This window comes from Amphiura filiformis, unplaced genomic scaffold (assembly GCF_039555335.1).
Source record: "Amphiura filiformis unplaced genomic scaffold, Afil_fr2py scaffold_100, whole genome shotgun sequence".
In the NCBI taxonomy this organism is placed as follows: Eukaryota; Metazoa; Echinodermata; class Ophiuroidea; order Amphilepidida; family Amphiuridae; genus Amphiura; species Amphiura filiformis.
The window spans coordinates 39,471-53,178 of record NW_027305564.1 but is presented as its reverse complement, the minus strand read 5'-3'; the positions used below and the strand labels follow the sequence as shown (position 1 = coordinate 53,178).

At 35.4% G+C, this 13,708-nt stretch overlaps 2 protein-coding genes across 3 annotated transcripts in view; one reads left to right on the top strand and one right to left on the bottom strand.

Moving 5' to 3' along the window:
* Positions 1–257: 257 nt before the first annotated feature.
* On the top strand, positions 258–4,074 carry LOC140144943 (uncharacterized). Its single transcript, XM_072166741.1, has 7 exons — positions 258–416; positions 886–940; positions 1,338–1,424; positions 2,163–2,215; positions 2,802–2,870; positions 3,635–3,694; positions 3,873–4,074. Exons 1-7 carry the CDS (start codon positions 280–282, stop codon positions 4,072–4,074), a joined length of 663 nt encoding a protein of 220 aa, XP_072022842.1. The 5' UTR covers positions 258–279.
* The window catches only part of LOC140144942 (medium-chain acyl-CoA ligase ACSF2, mitochondrial-like), a 25,823-nt gene continuing 14,859 nt past the window's right edge, over positions 2,745–13,708 (bottom strand). For both annotated transcript variants that reach the window (XM_072166739.1, XM_072166740.1), the window contains exons 7-19: positions 13,389–13,496; positions 12,307–12,455; positions 11,503–11,594; positions 9,768–9,838; positions 9,158–9,262; positions 7,950–8,098; positions 7,748–7,802; positions 7,308–7,394; positions 6,819–6,871; positions 5,578–5,635; positions 5,302–5,370; positions 4,623–4,677; positions 2,745–4,326 (exon numbers count right to left, since the gene is read on the bottom strand). In XM_072166739.1, coding sequence (XP_072022840.1) covers positions 4,624–4,677; positions 5,302–5,370; positions 5,578–5,635; positions 6,819–6,871; positions 7,308–7,394; positions 7,748–7,802; positions 7,950–8,098; positions 9,158–9,262; positions 9,768–9,838; positions 11,503–11,594; positions 12,307–12,455; positions 13,389–13,496 — 1,050 coding nt within the window. In that variant the 3' untranslated portion in view covers positions 2,745–4,326; position 4,623. The remainder of the gene's footprint in view (positions 4,327–4,622; positions 4,678–5,301; positions 5,371–5,577; positions 5,636–6,818; positions 6,872–7,307; positions 7,395–7,747; positions 7,803–7,949; positions 8,099–9,157; positions 9,263–9,767; positions 9,839–11,502; positions 11,595–12,306; positions 12,456–13,388; positions 13,497–13,708) is intronic.

Sequence of the window (13,708 nt, the reverse complement as noted above, 5' to 3'; positions counted from 1 at the left end):
GGCACAGACGAAAAACATGTTTATTACACTGAAGACGAAGGCTCTTTTCCTAGTGTAAATTCTTATTTTGGTTTTGTTTATATGGCTAGCAATCACCACCAAATTCTTATTACTGTTATCATGGTTATAGTAAATATACAGAGTAAGTTTCGACACATCTTCATCTTCAATTATGGTAGGCACCCGTCCCAGGGCACCTGTGAGGACATGAATGTCTTTGTTGGTAAAATATGTGTTGCTGTGTTCTTGTTCTTACATTTATTTAGACGAAGATTGTTGATGACAATGGCATTATTGTACCTGTGGAAACAGTTGGAGAAATTCTCGTCCGGGGTTACTCTGCTTTCAAATATTACTTGGCTGATGATTTGCAAACAAAGGAAAGAAAAAGATAGCAATGGGTGGATACATACTGGGTGAGCCAAAGATATTCTAGAAATCTCTGCCAGGGTCTGTTTTCCAGTAGGCTTAATGTAGGTCTTCTAATTTCCATATAACCACCAGGCCTGGGGGGGGGGGCTTCTCAACTTTGGTTTGGTGGGGATGTGCGGCTGGGACTCCGAAAAACTATTCGACTTTAAACCAAATTTGACGAAAAACGTACCTAAAGTTATGCCAATTGTTGGAACAAAAATTTGTTTTGCTCAAAAATGGTAAAAATTTTTACTTTTTGAAAACATTTTCATATAATAATATCAGTCCTCAAATTGCAATAATTTAACATCTTATGCCTACAATACTGACTAAAACACTCTTAGCATTGACAATATCATTAATGATGTTAAAACGGATTTTCAAAATATCTGTATAAATGTTAATGTGTGACTCGTGAATATGTTAAATATCTTGATTCTATGTTTAATTTCTCAATTTTAAATTTTATAGCGATTTAGGTGTGCTGGATGAAGCAGGCTATCTTACGATAAAAGGAAGGAAAAAGGTGGGTAGGTCATTGTCTTAAAGAAAAAGAGGTGTTTACGAAATACTTTTGTGTAACGTATGTACAATGTGACGCAGGTGTATAATTATGTGATACCAGATTAGTGCCAGTGAAATGCATGTGACTACATTTCCATCCTTTATTGGGCTATTCCGATTGAAATCCATACACCCCTATGGAAGACTACCGTAGATGTCAAATGGTGTCACTCATTCAGTTAATCCGATTTTGAAATTCACACTTTCTGTTGAAGATTTATATAGGTCATGTATTCCATATGTGGTGTATAAATTGAAACTAAAATAGCACAAATCTCTTTTACGAAAAATCGGTTCAACAATGTTATCTTTATAATTAAATATATTATTTATCCTGTGTATATTGTTATTCCTACTAGGATATCATCCTCAAGGAAGCAGTCAACTTAATACCGGTAGAGTTAGAAGCAGTGTTGTACGAACATCCAAAAGTACTAGGAGCAATGGTATGTACAAACAGCGTGGAATATAACAACCGAATCGTAACGATATTCCGGTTGCAGCAATATTTTGCTATAGTTTTAATGTTATTGGTCAGAGGATAATCAAATGAAGCAAGATTTACGCAATTTACTTGAAGAACGTCTATACCAGGGGTCCGCAAATAGCGGCGCTCGCGCCACATTTGGCGCGCCGTGGCTTCCCGAGTGGCGCGCGGCGCCGTTTAGATTTAATTTTTTTTTTTAATCAAACCCTTTGATCAAACTTTGCAGGAATATCTCCAATATTCTATATTTCAACATTAAACAATGCGATTCCCGTGTTAGCTAAAATAAATTAGTACAAAATGATGCACCAAATGGCGTCATTTGCACCTCAAATTTCAAAAAATCGATAGCTTCAGACGGGAGACACCCCCATCTGACTCCCCCGGCGACTTCGCAGCCATTGAGTGGCGCTTTGCAGTTTTCTTTTCTATACTATCGTGATATTTGCATAGTGACATTTGTATGTTAATATCATGTCACACAAGAATTATATCTAATTACAGAACAGGGATAAATGTTACCGATTGCAAATTATAAAAATATAAGAATCTTTTAAGTGTCAAAAATTTCAAGCATCTCAAACGTATTTGACTGACTTTGAGTTGGCCAAAAACAAAAGGAAACAAATCCCGCCTTTCGATTTTAAATATTTCTAGATATATATATACATATTTGGCCTTATATTTGTCTGTATAGGTGATTGGATTGCCTGATGAAAGAGTGGGTGAAGAAATCTGTGCCTGTATCAGGTAGGATTGTGTTCTGCTTGTTTATTTTAATGCATCGCACTAGCACGTTTCGTGATGTTAACTTTCATCACTTTGTAGACAACGGCAAAGTTTATTAGAAAGTGGCGTTTGTCCCGTAAACATGTAAACCAAGATAAATGGAAGTGCATAAATAACACAGGGATAAAGTTATGAAGTCTGTGTATCATTTAAATGTTTTATTTACATTTGATTTTTTTATTCAGAGTTGATAGGGATAATTCGCCTACTGAGGAGGACATCATGGAATTTTGCCGAGGAAAAGTATGTACTTCGAAATATTATCACGCATCAGCCCACCCGACACACTCCATGCGCTCTATAATAACCTAACCCTCTCTCTCTCCCTAACACTAACCCTAACCATGATTCAAACCCTAACACTTTTAAAACTTTATCCTAACCCTAATCTTAACCTAATATCCTCTTAACTTGAACTTGATTGGTTGCTAATGTACCAACGATTCTTGAAAAGAATGAAACTAAAAAGAGGTCAAGTATCAGATTATAATTTGACTACGTTGGTTTATTTGCTAGTTTATTTATCTGATGTCTCTCATTCACTTAGGTCTATGCCCTATTGGTTCCAAAGTACGTTCTCTTCTTCGATGAATTTCCAACGACTCCGAATGGAAAGGTGAATATCATGTTTCTGTGTTGCTGTTGTTGTTGTCAGTTTGTGTTGTTTTATGTGTGTGTGGGGGTGTTTGTTTTGTTTGTTTGTTTTCTTGTTCACTTTCTCTCTCTCTCTTCTTTCTTTTGCCGTATAATTATATTGCTTTCTATAAGAATACCACTTCAATCGGGATGATGCTCGATCACATCGCTTGGTTTCTGAATGTGGATTCAATAAACAGAGGCAGAAAACAAAAAGGTCTCGTTTATTTTGTCAAAAAATGTCGTTTTATGCATATCTGACTTATTTCGCAAGCATTTTCCAGTCAACAATATGATGGGTCTAGATACGCTACATGATTCCTATTGGGGCCGCCTGTACAGGTACACCGTCGCCAATAAAAGGTACTTTGATGCTACAGTGCAGTGCCAGGGGAGTATCAGTGTAGTACCACTGCTGGTGGATCCTGTGCAGTCATAGCATTGGTATTGTGTTGATGGTGTAGCTGTGCAGGTGGCCCCGATACGAAACCTGTAGTACAGTAATATGAACTTATACTATGTCGAAGTTTGCCAACAGTTTACTTTCAATGGTATTAATACTAGTTTGATATTTACCATATGATTTTGCAATTTTAGGTTATTTTCATGTTGTATTGTATGCTAAAAGCTTTCCGGATTTACCTAGGGCTTATAGACTTTGTTTACATTGTGTGCTTCATAAATATATTATGATAAATAATCAAAATGTTTCATAAATCCTCGTTCTCTGTCTTTCTGTTTTAGTATTCACGCCTTGAAGCAACACGAATTGCGAAGGAAGCATTCAACATATAATAGCTTATTGTAAGTTAAATGTTGTTTCATTAATTTGATTTTGATTAAAAAGTTAATTTTTGACACCAATATTTGTAACAAAATGATACGTGAAATGTGACGCCAATATTTGTAACAAAATGATACGTGAATGAACGACTTTTTTTTTCTATAACTGTTTTTATTTTTTGGCTTTCACCTCTTTTAGGACGCAATCAAATAATTCGATCCAGCTTAACAGCTGGGGATGCAGAATGTCTTCACCAACCGAACGGTCAAAATATACTTGTAATAATAGAAAATGTAAAGAATTTGATCTTATGCTAACTTGCTTCCTGCATCCGGGCCTGCACCATTGTGAGTTAATTTTGGCCTTAGTGTTGGGAGCAGAACCAAGTAGGCTATATTAACCAGTAAATCAACTCTTTTGCACGACGCATTATGCTGATCAGAATAAGTTCCAGCAAACTCCATAGATGCAGATTCTATTCGTGCGACCGCACAAATAATATATGTAGCTATGAGAGATGTTGCATATCAATTCAACTGTGACGAGGTTATGCTGATTAGAATAAGTTCAAGTGATGCAGACTATTTGTGCGACCGGACAAGAATTTATGTAGCAATGAGAGATGTTGATGATATCGTCAGATCTTCTGAGTCTGTTGAGCAAAATGGAATGGTCAATTTTGAAAAATAAAATCGGTATTCTAAGAAATAAGTGAACTAATTCTTAATCTTACGAAGGTAGATAATGGAAGATAGTCAAGATACCAACTGTAAATTTGCTTTAGCAACAACCTAAGTATTGAAACCCATGAGTAACATCCTAATGACATTTTTTTAATTGATAATGTACACTGCATAAGCAAAAACAAAATCGTAAAATTAAATGGTTTGTAATTTAGAAACAAATTAAGTTAACGTTACTATTTCAATAAACTTATTGAAAGCTTACCTTATACAATTGGGAACTTTTCCATTGCCATTTCTATCAATTTCTGTCTTGAAAACTATTGGAATAAATCATGGAGACTACTTTATGTATTACTAATCATCAACACTCAATTAACTTTTGAGAAATTGTCGGTATGTTAAATGACTTTCAATGAAGGTTTACGAAATCACAGAATTAAGAAGTTTTTTTAAACATAAACAAAAAAGAATACGTGAAGCAGATTTAGTACTCCTAATCCTATACTTCTTCGTGATCACTGTATACTAATAATTAATAATGATTTTGAATCTACAGAAAAAAATGTATATTATACAATGGTTAAAACCGCACATAAATAGCTATGATAACTGCTAAAACAAGCAAACAAACAAATGCACATAGAGTAAATAAATTAATGAATCAATGGTTTGAAAATGAGGTGGTTTCATAAATCTCTAAAATTTCAAGAACAGGGTGGTCAATGGTCAAAAATCAAAAGATTCCACACTTAAAACCACACTTATTTAGTTATGTTTGGTTTGGGCTTTCAAATATCTAAAAAATCAAGTTTCTAATGATACAGGTCTTTCAGGGACACTCTGTATTAGAGGGTGACACTAGCGACTTTGGACATTATGCGCAAATCATGACGATATAATACTCAGTAAATGATAATTATATGTAAAATACCACGACTTACTTTTCCTGATCCACTTGTAGGAATTTCATCAACGAATAGAATGTACTTGGGAACTAACAATTCATGGACCTTTGGAAATAATCAAAAACAATTCCAATCTTATTTTCTTAATTATAACAATGCCTTAATGATGTTTTATTGTACTAACTTCTATTAATTTATAATGGACTGTAACATCATTTAAGATATCATTATTAATGTTTCCATGAATATTTATGATAAGTATATAAAATAGAGAAACAAAAAAGGCGAAACAAACAGTTTTTCAAAGCATACCTTTCCGTTACAAAACTGCCTTATTTCTTCTTCAGACGGTACATTTTCTTTGTCAACCCTAAATGCGAAAATAACAATTATTGGTATTGTTCTAAAGTTTTATATCTTTTATACGATCAATAAAAGCTCGTCACTTTGAGACAACATCGCGGAACATCTTTATTTGTCAGCAAGAAGAAACCGTGATTCCTGGATTAGCCTTGTTTCAATGTTATTGCATCAATTAGCCGTTATTACATTCAGCGATAACCTTGTCATTAATTAATTTGATAACCAGACAGGTTTGGGTCACCAGAAGATTTGCTCTGACGGGGCTTCCTCTTTAACGACAGTCACGTTTGGCTAAATCTTTTGTATAGTAAATCGGCTTCTTTAAGATCTGATTTCCTGCACATCTGGCCTGGGGAGCCCGAAGGAACAAACACATAAAATGGATCCTCCTTCCCCATGATGCGGGAAGTGGGTAAATCTCTTATCATTCTCCTGGTGCGGGAAGCTTAATTTCTTTCTGCAACCATAATGGGCCGCAATATATCACTAACCGCATAGTCCGAGGCAAAGTTCATTATTGTCAGGGTTAGGGTCTTATGGTTAGGGTTAGGGTACGGGTTAGGGGTTAGGGGTTAGGGTTAGGGTTAGGGTTAGGGTTAGGGTTAGGGTTTAGGGTTAGGGTTAGGGTTAGGGTTAGGGTTTAGGGTTAGGGTTTAGGGTTAGGGTTAGGGTTTAGGGTAAGGGTTAGGGTAAGGGTTAGGGTTAGGGTTAGGGTTAGGGTTAGGATTATATACGTATTTATTAGTACTAATATACTAGTAATAGTATATTGTGTGTATGCACTTTATTCCGTAATCAATAAGTATCATAAACAAACACCTTTCTGGCACAACGAATCATAGCACAGTCGTGTAGGCATTAGACTATGGATACATAGATTGTGGGTTCGAACCCCAGGTAAACCGTTGTAGAATTTTAATTCTATCGATTGCTTTTTATTTTATTAAGTAAGAGGAAATAATAATGGTAATAAACTCGTGTTATATCTAGCCTCAGTCATAGGCCTATCATTACATGTATGTATTGTACTATGTGTTATCGCATTGCGGCCCATTATGGTTGCAGAAAGAAATAACGCGTGCGGGAACTGGATAAATCTCTTACCATAAAGTGTTAAGTAACCCTGCATTTTTTGTCTTTATTACATGAAATAAACATATTTTCTTTCGAATAAGCAAGTCATTCTTTACCTAAGACATGCGCAGATCTCTTCCCCTACTCGTGAATCAGGCAAGCCAATAACCTATTATTTAAAACAATGAACATTGTGAAACACAAAATAAGTGCATCCTAAAGTGTCAATTAAAACTATGCTTGCAGCTCGATAACTTATTTCCACTGGACAATGCTGGAGGGATCATATTCACCTGGGATCGGACTCTACAGTGCTATTAATTATCAATAACACCACATTGCCAAAGCCAATAAGGGAAGAAGCAAGGGTAACCTCTACAATTTTGCCAAAAAGATAAGCCTTTGATCGTTAAATTTGATTTTCATATGCATGCCAACTAGTAAAAATTACATTTTAGGACAAACAACACAAAACTTTTTCAGCAAAATAGAAATACATGCGAAATTTACAAAGACACACAATGTAATTTGCTAGCCAAATATGATCACTTTAATGTATGAATGTCCTTAGTGCTAAAAGCCCTTTATCTTTCTCATGTACCTACCACAGCAGCTTGAACACGTGGATGCTGGTACAGCCTCTTTTCTAGTTCAGCAGGTGCCAAGTTCAATGCTTGTTTAATTATAAGATCCTGTATATTAAGTAATATATAAAATGAAGCATTTAAGTTTTCCCCCAGACTATTGATACAAGAACAACGTTGTGTGTATATGACCCTAACCAATAATTCTAGATTTGTTGAATAGTTTTATATCTTTAAATCCAAATTTGAATTAACAGTTTGTGAAGTACTAACTTGTTCATGTAATATATCTTAACACAATGGTTATTCAATAATTAGTGTAAACACTCTGAGCATCTCGGTACAATTTCAGATGAAAACCGGAATGAAAATGGAGCCACTTATGTGCGCTCGTGGCATTTTACACTATTTTGGCTCATCGATTTGAATCGGCCTATAGGTGGGAACCGGGCAGTACTAACCTTCTTTCTCCCACATATTTGGATGTATCCATCTTCGTCCATGACACCCAAATCACTGGAAAAGATGTAAAAAACCAATAAAATATATAATTACTCTCGAGTGAAAATGTATTTTAGAGTCAGTTAAATGTATTAATCGTTGTGATTATTATGTATTCAATATCGATGCAAAATCTAAATCTCATTACAGTGTATAATTTACCCAGAATGAATCCATCCATTTCCGTCTTTCATTTCTCTCGTCTTCTTTTCCTCGCCCACATAGTATAGAAAAGCAGAATACGTTCGGATATGGAGTTCCCCAATTGTGTTAACAGGTACAATAAATCCATTGTCATTTACAATTTTGGTCTGTTAAAAGATAAATAAATAAATAAATAAATAAATAACATGACAACACATTTTCAATTCATTATAATCAATCATGACGGTCCTTAAACACACCACTCCACGCCATACATAAATTCTCCCAGTCACATTTCCCCAATATGAAATTTAAAAAAAGTAAAATTTTAATTTTTTTTTAAAAGTTTGACAGAGGCGGGGTTCGAACTCACGGCGCACCGCTTTGGATACTCTATGAGCCTAGCGCCTTAGACCACTCGGCCACTTGTCTTGTTGGTATCCATCTAAAACTTATTTGAACATATAATCGCAACTTCAACATAGGCCTACCACGTGACATGCAAAGGCAGAAAATGTACCATATTTTGGAATTTTATTTGCCTAAAAACATTAATGTGCATTATAATAGAGCTACCATTATTGATATTGTTGAATTCTTAATACTATGATACACATAAATCGATTTTGATTTCGGCCACGTGCTCTGCAGTACATCGCGTCGGTTGCGAGGTATGGCCAGTCAGTCTACCATTTTTCTTGTATACACGTTCGATGTTTTTATCAATTATTTAAAAAATCCACATTTTTTTCCGGAAATAAAAGATTAAGATTACCATAAAAAGGAAACAGAAATCTTTGGTGGGGTCTAATGTAATTTTTACATAGAATTTTCAACGTTTTTTCTATCCTTATTCTTGCTCAATTGAAAAAATATTTTGGCCTATATTAAATTGAAATAAAATTCTCTGCCTCTTAAACGACATCAAATGTGCCACAATTTGGTATCACGAATCGTTATATATGATGTGCAGTAAATATTCATATATTCTTTTATACATGAGATGCTTCAATTTTGACACAAAAAATATTTCATTGAAAACCCTCTCACTCGGCTATTTAAATAAGGTAACCACGTTTCCCTAGAATGTGCAATAAATTAGCATTAAATGTTTTCTTATTTTAGCAGTATTCTAGAAACTCTTGCCGTTTGACGAATAGAGGAGTAGTCCTTAAATGAAAGGCCCGTGGACACGTTTGACGAGGTTTGCTCTATCCGAGCCTTACCTCTGTTCCACCTATAGGATACAACGCTCCTGCTTTTAGCTTCTCTTCTGGGTCGTTAGGATGACTTAAGTGTGTTAGCATAACTTCTGTCATGCCATATGATGGCTATGTAAAGAAAGAAAACAAGAAACAAGAAATTAAATTAACACTTCACTTACTCAGCTATATAATTTTTGTAACATGAATATGAAGTGGAGTTGCTGCAACCTCCTAATATTCCATACTGACATCATACTAATCTATTGATATAATGTGCCGATTCAGTTTATTAATTTGTTTATTTGTTGATATAACATTCTCCACATAATCTCAATATGGCGTCATAATAAGGCACACAAAAATAAACAATACTATAAAGTTCATATATTATAGAATCGGAGTAAGTGTTAATTTATAATCACGCATTTGAGAACAAATGAAGGTCCTACGATTATATTATGTCATTAGGTGTAAACAACGTCTTGGCTCGCTGGATGAAAAACCTTCGTAGGCTTACATTTATTATAAATAAATTATAAGGATTTTTTGTATCAGTGATACATCCGATAATGAATAACTAGTGAACCAACCGATAATGAATAATTTATTACAATGATAACTTCATACTTACAACTACATACTTGCAGATATTCTCCAATTTTCTTCTCATTTCAAACGGGATAACGCTTCCCCCGATATTTACTGAAAATGTGTTACACAATGAGTATTAAATTCCTACATTCTGAACTTTTATATTTGTTTCAAATAAAGGCTTATGTTATTTGTTACTATTTCACACTGCAAATACATAATTAAACATTTAAACACTTAGTAGTTGTTATATGGAAAAGCAAGATGTGATCTTTTTAAAATGATGTTAAATGTTCATAATTTTTTATCGATTATTCTTAGAAACATTAGTGCGCAAATACAGGGTGTCTCAATAAAAATAGGCCATGTGGATTAGGGGACGTAACTTAAAATGTCAGCAGTAAAATCAAAACTTCTTTGTAGATTCAGGAACCGTGATCTTTCCTCCTTAAAATGGTGTTCAATTCATCCAAATCTGTTCACGCATTATTGAGATAATTGGGATTGTACAAATAGACCCATTTTTGGACCGTTCCAATGGGGGTACCACACATGATGTGCTGTAGTTTAGAATGAAGTAACTGTCAGTCTTGCTGGGTTGAAAATATCAACCATCCAACCACCCAACCAATCAATCTCTCGAAGAATGTTTGTCACACCTTTCTCTTTGGATTAACAATCTGTGAAAATATACCTTCTGTGCATTTCTCAAGAAACTACAGGTCAGTTATGATTCATAGTGTACACATGCGTGACCATGGTGACCAGAAAATAAATCCGAGAAAGAATCATGTTTAGGGGTTCAAAAACGTTAGTTGATGCGTTTAGTCATTTTATTGGTCCCGTTAATTTGCAAAACGTGTTTCCTCGACTGATATGTATCATGCTCAAACTTTATGAATATTGGAAATGATAAACATAAAGGGTGCATTCTTTTTAATCCAGCGTACCTTTGAGATAAAAATGCAATTATTTGTTGTTAAAATGCGCTAAATTCCATGGGTGTTTTTTTGCTCAAAAGGGCAAATTCTGTTTAGGCTGTTTTGAAAATCACTAATCGCGCACCAACTAACGTTTTTGACCCCCTAATCGCCATTCGCGAGATTCATTCTTGGAAAAGAACCCATTTTTTTGCGTTTTTCTGGTCACATTTGTGTATACTAAGAAACTAAAAGTTGAATGGTGTTGCTTGAGAAATGTTTGAATAATATTTTTTGAAGATTATTTTCACATATTGTTTACCTAAACAGAAAGGTGTAAAAAACATGCTTTGAGAGATTATTTGATTGGTTAATCTGCTTACCCAGCAAGACGGAGAATTTTACTTTATTTCTTTTTGTGCATTCTAAGTACAATGCAGCACATCTGTGTTTAATGTGTATTGTCCCATTGGAACGGTTCAAAAATGGGTCTATTTGTAAAATCCCAATTATCTCAGTGACGCGTGAACGGATTTTGATGCTTTGTGCACCATTGCAAAGAAGAAACATTGTGGTTTCTGAATCTGTAAAAATGTTTTTATTTTAATGCCGACATTTTAAGTTACGTCTCCAAATCCACAGGGCCTATTTTTATTGAGACACCCTGTATAATGAACAAAAATATTATGCTGCTATGTCTTTGAAATCGTTACATACCATGGTGAGCACGCATGGAAGTAATTTATGTTCATTATATCAACATGGGTATAATCAAATATTTTTAGACCCTCCATCCACTTAAAATCATCTTGTGAGTTATATGATGTGTAGGGGACGATACTTATATCAACTTACCAATGTCTAAACTGGAAAAGTCATAGTCGCTAAGATTTGGTAAATTCAATAAATCGTGAATATGATGGATGAAGAAAAAGCCCATTGTGACTCTGAAAAATATAATAACCTTCAAATAATTTCATTGCATTTATTATACCAAACAAAATGATCTCTAATAATATTTCGGTAGTACAAGTAACATCTGGGTATGCACCTATTTAGGACACGAAAGATGTTGTCACCAAATATCATTGATAATAACTCAGTGCAACTCTAATAACATCATGCACCCACTCTCGAAAGGAACTAGTACCAAATAACGCGATCAAAAGGTATTCATAATATAGTCCGAGTACATGGGCGTAGCAATAGCCTCGGGGGCACATGGACAAGAAGCAGTGCGAGCAGTTGCCGGGGCAGTGGCGTGCGCAGCACATTGAAAGTGGTGGGGCCAGGTTGTTCTGTTCCCCGAATGGAGTCTGATTAGGAACAAATTTGGACGTTTTTAACGTTTTTTCGCCGAATCCCCCGAATAACCAACAAGAGTGGGGGCATGGCCCCCTGCCCCCCCTTTGCGCACGCCACTGAGTGCGAGGCCCTTTTAACATCTCCTTTATCAGTCCTATCCCTAACCCAACTCATTGTCCCTTTTGCTTCATGCAGTCCCCTGAACCCTCGGAGCCAATTGCATTTCGTCCATCCTGTCCACCCGCTTGCTACGCACCTGTTCTAAATATATACCTAAATGATTTACTAAAGCAAGTCGTATATCACAGTGTTTTATTGCGGGAATAAACTTTTGTGAATCTTATTCATGAATACCTTTCATCCTGTAAAGATTTAGCCATAGTCTCAGCGTTGAATTCTGGAAATAAGACGACAGTAGTTAGTCCTACTGTAAGGGGGGCAATAAGTCCAATATATCCGGCACCTCCTGAAAATGTAATCGCTTCTCCGAACCTGGCTGATTCCTGTAAAATATTATTTTGGCATGAGTTCCATATACATGTTTTATGTGCATGTTGTACGCTCGTATTGTGATAACATATAATGGTGAAGTACACATGTTCATATTAATGTCAGTGTGTAAAATCCAGCGAACAAAGCAACAAATCTGCCGGACAGGCAGCTCCTAAAAGTAGCTTGTCGTCCAGCTGACCTGATACCAAAATGATACAGGGACTGAAAATGGTATAGAAGACATGCTAGTAGATAAACAATCCTACTACTATCATGATCCTGGTTATCAGACTTCCAGAATATGATATGAATACCTTGACCACGTTACACTACCGTGGAACAGTTGGAGCAAAAACACTCTTTCATACAACTTTATGTAAACAAACCAACCCCAAATTATAGGCTTTGGCGGTGTGTAAGATTCCACGATCTTGCAGTCCAGATCCCCCGGGAGATACCACAATCAAACATTGTCAGCCATCAAATATCTTTTGTACCATCTACAGACCTCATATGGAATGCTCTCCGTGCGAATATTCCACCTATCAAACCTTAGGAGGTAATAGCTATATGTGTGAGTTCATACGGTCACCAATCTCTACACTATAGATGATAGTATCATCTCTACACTACAAGATGGTAGGCATTTGAAAGCTAAGACTACGCCCTTGATGTTAATTTAAGCTGCATGTCACAACAGTATTTTCTAATTGCCAAAGAGGGCGCTTTTCACTTGCACACTTTTTAGACAGTGTAGTGTAAAACATAAAAATGTAATCTGAGGTACCAACAAATTTAGATCAAAATTTTTCATCAAAATTGGAGCATTTTAACCATTGTAACCCCTGTGGATCTTCAAATTTAACCTGTCCAAAATATTAATTTTTCGGTTGTGACAATGTGCGGTATACATACAAACTGTTATAAAAAAGAGCCGTCCTTACCAAATCATATTGCAAGCTTTCTTCTTCGAGTCTGAAGCCAATATTTTTCCTGTCATTCAATAACGCATGTGATGAAATAGCAGTCGCTTTGGGCATCCCAGTACTACCCTGAAATGATTTTGTTTTAATCAAAAGCTGTGATTTACAGAGTTATAAAGGTCACAAGTTAGCTTATTTATTCGCTCACGAATTACAGTTTCAGCTTTGCAATTATAATTATGTAAATTTTATATACAGCAGTGAAACACAATCCGCATTCACTGAAAGTAATCAAACAGGCTGATACTTATACATCGTCATCGCATGTACTTAAGTTCGGT

Excerpts from the sequence above, each read along its gene's own strand:
- LOC140144943 (XM_072166741.1), top strand. The coding sequence starts at position 280 with ATGACAATGGCATTATTGTACCTGTGGAAACAGTTGGAGAAATTCTCG. Across the intron at positions 941-1,337 it reads CGATAAAAGGAAGGAAAAAG|GATATCATCCTCAAGGAAGC; the intron begins GTGGGTAGGTCA and ends TATTCCTACTAG. Across the intron at positions 1,425-2,162 it reads CAAAAGTACTAGGAGCAATG|GTGATTGGATTGCCTGATGA; the intron begins GTATGTACAAAC and ends TTGTCTGTATAG.